Source organism: Exophiala oligosperma (assembly GCF_000835515.1).
Source record: "Exophiala oligosperma strain CBS 72588 unplaced genomic scaffold supercont1.17, whole genome shotgun sequence".
Lineage (NCBI taxonomy): Eukaryota > Fungi > Ascomycota > Eurotiomycetes > Chaetothyriales > Herpotrichiellaceae > Exophiala > Exophiala oligosperma.
The window spans coordinates 1-12,296 of NW_015622834.1; the positions used below are offsets into that span (position 1 = coordinate 1).

Genomic DNA, 12,296 nt, shown 5'->3' on the forward strand with positions numbered 1-12,296 from the left:
GAGCACGAGCAGGGAAAAAAAGCTCCCGGTTGGGAGGGAGGGGGGGGGGGGGGCGAGTGAGACAAGGCGAGGCTCCAGGGGGTAGTAAAAAAGTAGTGATAGGTTTGCTTTTCTAATGTAATTAATTCGTACAGTAACTCGTAGTAGAAAGACGTACAGTAAAGCACGTGCCTCCACATGGTTCCCCTATACTGGGGAGAGAGCGCGTTGACGTACGGGATAACGGGCCACGGGGGGACTTGGCACTGGTTGAGCCTGGACCTTTTTTTGAAGGGAACAAGAAAGAAAAAAGTCGCGGTTTGATGGCCCACGAGGAAGGAGGTTGAGGCTCGTATATCTCCACTGGCGAGGACGGAGTACCATACAGTATGAACTGAAGGTATTGGCTGTTCGGAATCGTTACTCGTACCGAAGCTCGCAAGCATGATAATCAGGCCGATGTACTCTGTACTCCGGAACCACTCGTAGAAGCGACGATTAGGTCAGTCAGTCAGACCAAATTTATTGTGAGCGACAGGTGATCGAGATTTGTCGCAGGCCAGCCCATGTCGGTGTCTGTCGATCGAAATTCGATGAAGTCATCCTTTTGGTGCGAAGTATGTAGGAGTGTACTGACACGTACGGAGTAGGTCGTACGAGTAGGAGGGTGCCGGTAGGAAACACCACGCTGCCTTGTTGTATTTCGTAGTGGCTGGTAAGAAAGATGGAGCACCGGCAACTGACCTTACTCCATACTGTACTCCCGTGCTCATCCTCGTAGTTTTAGTCCCAACGGCCCATTCAAGCCGAGTTCTTCGTTTCAAATGACAGGTCGGAAATTTCTGGCATGTGCTTGTCAGATCCAACTGCAGTGTCGATGACAGTGAGTGACATATGTTGGTCATCTCCCGGAGATGAGGCTTGAAATATGGGCAGAGCCTTGCATTTTATGGGTATGTACTGTAGAGACTTGAGCTTTGAAAGATCTACTCAACACCCGGACTGTACGAGGAATACATGTGTAACAATCGAGGAGGTCGAAACTCACACATCACAGTAAGGCCATCGTTCGCCACCAAGCTACCCCTGACCCTTTTTCACCCCCTCGAGACCCATGGTCAATCGATGGGTTCATGGACCTTGAACGCGTCGTGCTCGGGCCTGGGTTTGCCAAGAACATACTAAAACATAACAGGAAAAGCTCCCGTGTCCGCGAGGTGAAGTGGGCGCTTCCAACACACCAATTGTCGCGACTCGGTACCTGACCAGAAGCCACCTGTTCCTGGCACTAGAGCATCCAGGGAGCCAGGGGGAAGACAACAAGCCACAGACATGGGTTCCTGCATCAGCATCATCATCATCGTCGGATTCCCGTCCCTATGTCGCAATTCGATTCGACGTCGAGGTGCCACACATGACTCTCCACGACACCGAGCACACAACACCTCCCCCAGGGCATACCTTGTCCCAGCGCCCGGTCAAGCCTAGAGACACCACTTGTGTGGACTACTGTGCTGTACAGTAGTTGGATGTTTACCTCCAACACCTTGATCCTCCACCTTGCTATTTTTCGCCCGACCCATCACATCACGCAAAAAAGGACCCAGTGGCGGTCGGTCCACTCTCCTTACCTAGACCTCCCTATCTGTCTCTATCAGCACTTCGACCACTTCCGAGTAGTGCACCCTGCCGCTAAGGCTGAGAGCTGCCTCGTGCTCAGATGCCAAAAGACCTGTCTTGAATGCCATGGACACATAAAAAAAGTAGCCTCTGCTGAACAATGCTGGCGAGAGCTGAGCTGTGACGCAGCGGTGTTTCTTGGTACGGAGCAACGCGTACTGTATGAACATTTCTGTTCTGTGCCCGTTTTCTCGATCAGCTAAACTCTGTGTCGCAGCAAAGTGGCGAGATGCTTTTTTCTGCTGGAGCTGGAAACATGTTTAGCGCCATGACTTGCATGACTCGGTTCGATCTTCAGGAGAAATCGACCGTCTCAGCATGAGCTTCTACTCCGTAAGGTATCCCAACATGGCCAACGGCACCTGATGCAGGTTGCCTATTTCTGTTCGGGATCAGTGGGCTCCGTCCGACGATGAAGTGGCTGTAAAGGCACAGGTGATGGTGAGACAAGGATCAAGAGCGGTGAATCTCTGCCACCGCCGCAGACTTTTAAGCTATCAAGATATCCAATACATGTGTTGAGACAAACCAAGCCTCTCGTTCAAAAATCGCTCTCTGCAACGTACGGAGCATTTTGCCGCTCGTCCAACTTTTTCGTGAGCAGCCACTGAAGGCGCCTAGAAGCTGCTCATGGCAGGTGCAGCGGCGAACCATAGCCGCCGTCATTTTTTGTTATGACTTGCGAACTGATGGCTGCTTGCTGGAGCGAGCCAATAGTCGTTGCTTCTGAGGAGAATGAGAGAATTGGTGGAATCTATCATGAGCGGACAAGCACAGGATCATCCCCCGTCATTGGTGCCATCGTAACTGGGGCAGATTACAGACGATCAAACACTTTTCACTCGGACAGAGAAAGAGGGTGTGTAGGAATTCTCATTGCACAGCCTGACTTCCAGAAGCATTCGTAGATGGTCGGTTAGAACTCGAGACAATACGGGGTAGCTACCTGGCTAGGTGTATGTGCGCGCACGAGAGGGGTTCAGCCAGGCCGCAGAATGGTCTACCTGTACATCTCTGAAGCATTGATGCACAGATGCAGATGCAGATGGCCCCAAGCTCCTTGTGGGAGTGTCGTGGCTTTTTAGTCGTGCACTGGTGGGCGGCTGCAGGTCAGCGTGACTTTACGGACCAAGTGTCTCGGACGCGTGCCCGTTGAGCTGCAGGATGTCGAGGTACGAGGTACAGGCGACAAATTCCCAGGGTAGCTTGTGTATCCAGATCCATGTCTATGGTTCTACGGAGCACTGTATGTAGTGTATATGGTAACAGGTTCGTTACTCCCGGTGTATACTCCGTACTCGTAGAAGTGCACTGGAACGGTTGACCTTTTGCCCTCTTTACTGTATGCTCCCCACATGGCCTGACGCAAACTCCGTATTCGTAAGGTCGGTCAGGGATGTTTTGTTGTTGGATCGCGCGGTGGGTGAGACGGATAGGATGAATCCATGTTGTGACATGGGGTGTTTTGACTGCTACTCCCTGAAGGCTGAGCGCGTCAGACAAGGGCCGCACCAGGCCTTTTCTTCTGCACTCCTGGAACAGGCCTAAGATCCAAGCTTCCTTTAGGGCCGGTGGGCTGTCCAGGCATTGGAGCCTCAACGCCCACTAACGCCCATAGGGGAATTCGAGGAGACATAAATGGCCGGCTAGGAACAGGCTAAATCGGCCTCCACCTGGGGCTTGTGCTTTGGCTTTTAGGCTTCGCTCGGCGGTACCTGCATTGAAAGTCTCCAGAGGCCAGGCGCCTGCCCACTCATCGTGCCTCCTGCTGCGGGTCTCGCTCACTCTGATCTTTCCCTCCTACCGCGCCCCCGGCTAGTGAGGCACCTCCCTTATTGTGCCCTCGTTCCCGCCTCTGCCCTTCTTCTTCCCATCCTCACTGCCGCCCTTTAACCACATTTCCATCTTTTTTCCATCTCTCCGTCCAACACCTTCTTTCTTTTTTCACTTGTTTCTTCAATTGCCCTGCCTCGAGCGTGCCTTTCACTCTTTCAAGGCCCTCGACCACATTCATTAGGCAACTTGCGTTTTCAACCCCATTTCAACTATCTACGGTCCTTACCAATTCCACCTACAACCCCCCTTTTCAACAACATCGACACAAAACTACATCGAAGTAATTCCGTATTCGACTGCCTGGATCAGCGAATCGAAGCCCTTCACTCCCCTCCCGCACGAATACGAACGAAAGGATATCGATTCCTGTATCTCGTCTCGTATATAGCCATTGAGCATTCCACTCGTTGAAAGACAACTTCGATCGACATTGGGCACACACACGATGGACGCAATGGAGCCCATCTCTTCCGACCTCACCGACTTCTCTCCCGAGTCAACCCCTTCTCCCATGGCTACTTCAAGCACGCCACCCCAGACATCAAGCAGCGCCACGTCAGCTCCTACTTCTGGTCCCAACTCAGCGCGTCGACCACCTCGAAAGAGTACCCTGACCCAACAGCAAAAGAACCAGAAGAGACAGAGGGCTACACAGGATCAACTTGTGACGCTAGAAGCCGAGTTTACAAAGAACCCAACTCCTACCGCAGCTACGCGAGAACGCATCGCGTCGGAGATCAACATGACGGAACGTTCGGTGCAGATCTGGTTCCAAAATAGGTATGTAGTCTCAACGGTGATTGCACGTGGTATTTTTGGCTAATTTATCTTGTCTAGTCGTCGACGAGCGAAGATCAAGATGCTTGCGAAGAAGAGCTTGGAGAGTGGTGAAGACTGTGACAGCATCCCAGAATCCTTGAGACAGCTGCTGGCCATGCAGGCCATGGAATCTGGCAGACCTTTTCCTGGTCAACTCCTCCGCCGACCGGGCGGCCCAATGGCTCAGTACGGTGGCGGTGGAATGTTGATGAACGGAGATCCTAATGCTCAAGGCAAAGTTGGTGAGTTTTCCTGATCCCGAGGGTTTCGAGCATACTTCTGACGTGCCTACAGTCATCCAGCACTTCACCTGTCGATCCCTGAGCATCGGTAGCTGGCGACGAGTCGGTCAGAACGCGATGGACCTCGTCATTTTCTACTCGCCCGACAAGGCTTGCATCACGTACTACATCAACAACGACTCGGCTGGATACAAGATCGAATATCCATTCGCTTTCATCAAGAGCATTCAATTGGAACCTGGTGACACGGCTCCAAATGCCAATGGATCTCCACCCCGGCCCGGCGGGCTTGTCATTGAGTTGACCAGGCCCCCGAATTTCTTCATGGACTCGTCCAACTCTGGAGGGTTCTACCAATGTGGTGACTTTACCGAAGATCAACAAGCCTCTCAAATCTTGACGCATCACCTGGGAGGTCACCCGAAGGTGTTGAGCGGACAGCTTGCTAAATTGGTCTCCCTCGAGTCTTTCCAGAACCGACATAACCCATTCGACATGAATGCTATGCCTGCGTCTGCACCAGTCTCACCCACCATGGGCATTGTCAGACCCGCGTCTCAACCTTCAGTCCAGTTTGCGCGGCCCCATCCTCCTCATGTCGGCATGTTCCAGGAACAATATGGTGTCAATCATCATCTTCACCCTGGTCGTATGCATCCTGGTCACAAGCGTCAACGAAGTCGATCGGTACCCATCGCACTTGATTTCTCCATGCTTCACGGACCTATGCCTACATTCCATGTGCAGCAACCCTCACCTCAAATGACGCCCGATCATCACAATCTCTTCCAGCCAATGCCTCAGCAGCCTGTGCAGACTCCAATCGGCCCAACCTTGCAGATTGATACATCTGCTGGTTACGGGATGGATTTCCGTCAGATGCCCATGTCCGCAACGGCCACATCACCGTCAGAATTTGCCAGCCCTGGCTTCTTCCCGTCCAACACGTCCCAAGGACCAATGCCTGCTTCTGAATTCGGAACGCCCCAACAATTCAACATGCCCTTCCTCTCACCTTCCCCCATGGTCGATGGTCACATGATGCCTTCGTCTGTTTCTCCTATGCCTCACATGGGTCATCCGGATCCGGTCATTGCGGACCACTCACCTCCGTTGTCGGCACTACACCGCAGCGCCTCGGCCGACATGTTCAACATGGGCCATGACGGCAGTGGCATGATGGACGAGACATTGATGCTCGGCGAGATGTACTCGAAGCAGAATCTCAACATGCCCATGCCAAGTCCGGGGATTGACGAGAAAGGCATGTTGATGATGAACGACATGTCGGAATTCCACACGCCGATGGAGCACATGGACATGCCAATGACGCCGTTTGGCACCATCGATCCGAACAGCCTGCAAGCTGGTCTACATCACTAAAGTTGACGAACAAAGCCCTTCCTGTAACAGTTTGAATGACCTTGATGCCTTCCCTAGAAATCTAAATCTTGCACCATCTTGTTGAATTCCGCCGAAAATCTGGAATCCTTCTCGATTTCCATTCAGCACTGTCCGGACGGCGCCAAAATCTCCTGTTATATATTGATATCGATATCTCCATGTTAGTACGCGCGGCCGAGTTTGCCTGCTGTCTGATAGCGTGGATAGCTGTCAATTCTGTTCTTGTTTCTCTCTGTTTGTTTCTGTCTAGTTACGCGGTCATGCATCGGAAACGACTCTTTTGTTTTTTGGGGTCTGGGTATCAATTTGAGAGAGGGAATTTTCTTTCTTGCCTATTATTTTTGAGATGTTGCACAAGAGGGTGTGGAACGTTTTTTGGGGCGAGTACAACTTTTTGTTTCCTTTTTTCTTTTCCTAAAACAAAAACGCATCGAAGGGGGAAGTGAGAAGGGGACTTTGTTTGATATTGGAAATCAAAAAAAGAAATTTCCTCTCCGATTGTTTCTGCGGTCTCATCGATTGTGATAAGTCGCAAAGACATTTTCCTCCCCTTGGAAAGGATGCAATCTTGTGGTAGTGCACGGGACACGTCAAAGGGGGTGAGGATTGGTAATTCCTTTTCCATTCAAAGATAAAGCAAAGATCAAGACTGGGAATGATGCGACTTGTCTTTTTTTCTGCTTTTGTTCGTCAAAATGGTCGAGAGAAGTTTGAGAGTGGGCGTGTGATGGGAGGGGATATAGGTTATTTCATTTCATCTCCTTGGGTCGCTGTTGTTCTCCTTGGTGGTGGTGGTGGTGGGGTTGGATTGGCATAGCGGGTTGATTGATATTTAGTAGGTTGGTAGGAAGGTAGTTTTTCTACTCCTGTAGAAGAATCAGGATACATGAAATGGAACCAAGAGATTGTTTTACTCTGTCGTGGTAGTGAAGGTAAGGGGGAATGTAGAAGGAGAGGGGAGGCGAGTGGGAGGGAAAATGGTACACGTTATATCTTTCATTTTCCGGCTTCTATTTTGTTTTCGATGGTGATTTTAATATGATTAAAGATGGAGTATGAAGATATGGATACACAAACAATTTAACTACCCAAGTAGTTTCCATGGTGAGATGAGATTGTGAAGTCGTGGTGGCGGCGGCGCGGGGGGGGGTGATTGTTTTTTTGTTTGATGGGAAAGTAGTGAACTTGTGAAGATGGCAAAAATACTGTGGGCAATTTCTTTTTTTCTTCTTTCTCTACGGACTATTACGGAGGATATTTTGTTTTGATTACCCTTGGGTACGGAGTACCTGGGTAGATTATACTGTGGGTGTTTAGGTACCCCGTAAGTACAGTACAAGTAGGAAATTGGGGCTTGTGCACCCCGTGCCGCCGCCGCCGCCTCCCTCCTCCTCATAGAAATTGTGACAAAACTCGACGTTGCCGTAATAAGGAGTCAAGTATCCGTACGGAGGTGTTTTGAGCCTCAAATTTCCATCACCTACCTACCTAATGGTGGTGGTGGTAGTAGTAGTAGTACACCTATGATTACTCGGTCATTCAAGTTACAGTCGACGCAACACACACACACACATAAAGACTCGCAGAGAAGTGACTGTTTTTTTGTGGTGGTGAGTGTACCGAGAGAGTACATGCGAGGGGTGTACCTTACTTAGTAGAGATTACTCCGTTCCCCCATTTTATGAATATGAATCATCTTTCTTGTTTGTGGCAGTAATATAGTTACTCCTTGCCGTAGTTTTTTTATTTTTTTTTGGCGGTACGGAGTACATGATATTGATCGGGGGGTTCATTTCCCCCTTTGAAATTAGGTATTACCGACCTGTACGGAGCACGGAAGTAATAGGTACGGAGTGTCCCGTATTAATTTCAAGTATACTCCGTACATTGGGCGAGGCTGAGACCAGGCTGTCCGTGGCTTCGTCCTGTGGCGTCTATTGTTTTCTTCAACTCCTCTCTACCGGGGCTTTCGCCATCACTGCTACTCCATATTCAATTTTGATTGTTGATTTTTGATTGTGATAGTGCCATATTATGGACTAGTTACATAGTACAGAGTTGGTGTTTTGTGTGTAATCGCCGGTCATTGTTGTTTTTGTTTTGGAAAACAAAAAATTGAAATTGTCGCCTTGAGATTTCGAATTTCGAATTTCCCAAACACAAAAACAAAAACAAACCGCGTCTATATAAAAACACCACACCCTACTGGAATTTGCCACGAGTAGAACCCGGACCGAGTATGGCTCAAAACTCCTTTTCTTCAACAACCACCCTCTCATTCGACATGTCAACCCCCAATTCCTCCGTCAAGGTCTCTTCGATATTCTTCATAAACTCCCTCATTTGAAGGTCATCATGATAAGAACCGTTCCAAACCACATGAATGTTCAACTTGGACTCGAACGTCCAAGCTCTCAAGACGATTCCAGGACTCAAAGGGTCCGCGAAGAAGTCCAAATCTGATATTTTGATCTTGATTTGTGATTTCTCAACCTCATCATCATCGTCGTCATCGTCATCACCACCACCACCACCACCACCACCACCACCACCACCACCACCACCACCACATTGGTATTCGGACTTGATCGTTTCCCCATCAATCACACCCAAACCGGTAAAATAAGCCAACGAGACAGGTTGATCAGGTGGTGTCCTACTCCCCAACATACTGACTTGCTCACTCGTCTCCTTTGAGTCTTGGTACATCCACTCTTTGTCGTTTGCGAGGTTGTATTGCCCCTTCAGGCCGAGGGCTCGGGTGATGAAATCTTGTCCCGGCGGTACGACCAGCATCAACATCTGCGCCGACGACCAACATCCTTGGTCCCTGTACGGCGACGACCGAGGTAGACGGGTGCGGACTTGGGCTGGCATGAGGCAAGCGTAGTTTCTTTTTCGGTCGCGAATTGCCCGGTCACCGTTTTGACCACGTTCTTCTCGGAGATGAAGAGAATTTGATGAGCTTGAAGCGGAATACACGGCCCCAATGTGAGCCGAGTGGATGGCCGCCGTCACACTGATCCCGTGACTTTTACAAGACGCGTGTAACGTCTCGGTGGCATCGACGCTGTATACGTGTCGGATCTCCTTGACCGGACCAAACGGTGTGCTTTCCCCCCCGTGATGATGCGACATTGGAAAATCCACACACGGTAAACTGGAAAAGTACTTTTCGAAATGCGCCGCGACACGTCCTTTGGACTGGGGAGTCGTCGTGGTGCTGTCGGGCATGAGTATGTCTTCCATCGCCGGCGTCAAGAGGGACACCTCGTCTCCTGGTCGATAAGAAGACAACCTCGCGGCGATACTTGACGTCTTTCTTGTCGTTGTTGTTGTTGTTGTTGTCGTCGTCGTCTCTGTTGTCAAAAGATCCGCCGCGAATGAAAAGATGTTGTCCAGTATCTTGAACGCCCCAGCCGCCTCGGTCCTCCAGTGACTAACATACAGAATCAATGTACCTCGAAACATGCCCCGGTCGTCGTCGTCGTCGTCGTCGGCTTCTAGACTGCTACTGCTGCCGCGGGTTGAATGCGAAATGAGTTGACATACAGGCAAGAGTTCGATTCGTTGTTGCATCTCCCTCACCGCGCTTTGGACCGTCGTGTCAGGCTCGCCGGACACGATGAACGTTCGTTCCACCCAAGCATCCAACTCGGACGGTGAGGGTACATGGTACACTTTATCACACCCGTCCTCGAATGTCGTCGCTATGTCCGGAGATTTCAACAGACGAAACGCTTTCCACGCCGTTCGAAAGGCCGAAATCACTTTCAGACGTGACCGGTGGGAGACTGTGAAATCCACAAAGGCGTTGATCCTGATCAGTTCTCTCGGTGACGGGCGAAAAGCTTCCACGGCCGCCACCATGCCCTTTTCTGAAACGCTCAAGGGTCTTTTGAATGTGCCAGGCACGCCGGGGGATTCTCTCCAGGCCATATTGACAAAAGAATAGCTGCTGGTCAGGAGAATGGTTCATACAGTAATGCTGAGGTTGGATGTCTCGCTTTCTCTCTTGTTCTTTTTCTCCCTCTGCTTTTTCCTTATGGCGTTGGAACCGATTATAATAGAAGAGCCACTTACTCTCCTGGAGGGAATAAAAAGTGTCTTTTTATTTTTTATTTTTTTCTGTTAAAAAAAAGCAATGATGAGGTTAGATAAATTCAATCCTCAGAGTTTGAGGATTGAGATTGCTAAACTGGATCAGGAAACTGGTGCACAGAAAGTTAATTATATTCGGACGAAGCAGCTCGCACATTCACGTCGTGTATTCTTGAATCTATCTATCTGAGATACTCGGGAAAAATATACATACTCAGTGTCTCTTAAACCTCATCACTTTCAAGATCTATGAAGATGAGACCTGCTAACCATATGCTGTTGCACTTTCTTACCTAATCACACTTTTTTCCCCCGCCGAATAAACATATGAGGAAAGACTTGTTTGTTATTCAACTGTAACGACCCAACCTTCACCTACAACCGACTCTCCTCTTCTACCTCCCCAAATGACAAAAACATTACCTCCTTGATCATTCCAAACGTCACAGCCAAAATCACTCAGACCATCCGGCCAGCCCGCATCGACTTCTTTGCCTATCTCGTTCCTCTCCTCCTGCTGGTGCTGAGCCCCTTTCGAATCACTCTTCTTGGCCAGCTCACACTTCGCCCAGGTATGCTCACCAGAGCTCCATGAATCCTTTGCGCGACTAACGAAATCTCTGATCTTGTCCTTGATACCTGCTGCCGAATTTCCCTCGGACTGAGTCTGGAATGACCAAAAATCATTAAGCTCGCCCGATTTCACTTCTTTACCCATGAAGTAAAGAAGGTATTGTCGGCCTGCCCCGGTAGTGATGGGCACCAACCCGGCAGAAGGCCTGGGCATAGGAAGCTGCGATGAGGTTGTGTTTGTGGTCTGGGATGAATCTGTGGCTTCTGTGCCAAAGCTGATGACTTGCCATTTCCCATCTCCTTTCAAGCCTATCCCCAGCACTGACGCATTGTTTGTTTTCGGACCACCAGGTAGATCGGTGTTAGTATTCGGCGGGCCGGGATCATGTTCTGCCAGGTCCAGGTACATGGCTCGACCGAAACCATCGCCGAGTCTCCATAGTCTGTTGTCGACGTGCACGATTCTTCCCTCGTTGGCGACTTCCAAAGGACCAGGGTCTGGGATGTCAGGCAACCTGGTCCACACCCGTGTTCCAACATCGAAAGCCCAGGTATCTCGCAGCTCTGTAGAGAGAGCATCACCACCACCATCTGCGCCAGTACTACCTCCGTGAATGAAAATCGTGCCGTGGGCGGTGACCTTGGGGCCATCGGGGAGCGACGCAGGTCGAGGATGCAGGGAGGATGTGGCGGTGTGGTTGAATCTCGGTGAGGGTAGACCATCCCGACATTTTGAAGTGTCGGCTGTCAGAGTACTGTAGGTATTGGTTGTCGTGTCGAAAACGAGAAACTGGTCTGAGGATTGAGGATGAATATCATGGGCAGATTGGTCTGCTGTCACGCCTTTTCCACCCCAGACGTAGAGTTTGTCGTCGATGGCTGTCGTAGTATGACCTATCCTATTGAAATGGAAAGAAGAACGACGGGTCTCTTCGACTCTGACCTGAGGATCAAGTGGACGGTCATCATTCTTGAATTCTGGTTGGATACCCTCGAGGTCCTGGGGAGCCAGATCTCCTTCGCCGTCGGTGGAGGAAGCGACTGGTAAGGTGAGGCTGACGACAGTGTTGGCCTGCTCGTTGCCACCAATGACATATGCTTTTCCCTTGACGATATTGAGGGTGTGTCCCGATCTGGCAATGTCGTGTTTGTGGCTTGGAGATGAGATTTTGTGGAAAGTGAGATGTAAAGGGGAGGTCGATTTGGACACGGCTAATGCTCCCACCGCAGCTCCTTCGACGACTGTCTCGGCCGCGTAGAGACCTGCTGCTACTTCTGCCATGGTCGATACGTACTATGAGGTGTGTCTGAGTGCGGTGAGATTAGGATTATCTACCAAGTGAACCTGAAGTTCGTGTTTGTAGTCCAGATTGAAGACCACGAGTAAACACGAGTACGAGTACGAATACAAGATACGAAATGATGTCACGTCTAAACACTCCATGTTATGATGCAATAATCGTCAAGGGTTTATTGTATTTACTCCGTATCAAAACATGATCCTATGAGGGCAGTGCGAGTCACACAATTCTCTGAATGTAGGTACGGATCAAGACAATGTTCAGGTCGATTGAAGGCCTCGTTCCAAGCTCCTCTCTACTCGTCCAAGGAATTCAAACATATTAATAAGGCAGATGATTGATCAGTCATTTGATCGACATA

The 12,296-nt window shown here is 50.0% G+C and overlaps 2 protein-coding genes across 2 annotated transcripts; both read right to left on the reverse strand.

Annotated features, from left to right (window-relative positions):
* Window positions 1–8,204: 8,204 nt before the first annotated feature.
* On the reverse strand, window positions 8,205–9,899 carry PV06_10910 (uncharacterized protein; the record flags this gene model as incomplete). Its single annotated transcript, XM_016412505.1, has 1 exon — window positions 8,205–9,899. The coding sequence occupies one exon, from the start codon at window positions 9,897–9,899 to the stop codon at window positions 8,205–8,207; it is 1,695 nt and encodes a 564-aa protein (XP_016257004.1).
* A 424-nt stretch (window positions 9,900–10,323) lies between these two features.
* Window positions 10,324–11,916, reverse strand: PV06_10911 (uncharacterized protein; the record flags this gene model as incomplete). Its single annotated transcript, XM_016412506.1, has 1 exon — window positions 10,324–11,916. One exon carries the CDS (start codon window positions 11,914–11,916, stop codon window positions 10,408–10,410), a length of 1,509 nt encoding a protein of 502 aa, XP_016257005.1. The 3' UTR covers window positions 10,324–10,407.
* Window positions 11,917–12,296: the final 380 nt, after the last annotated feature.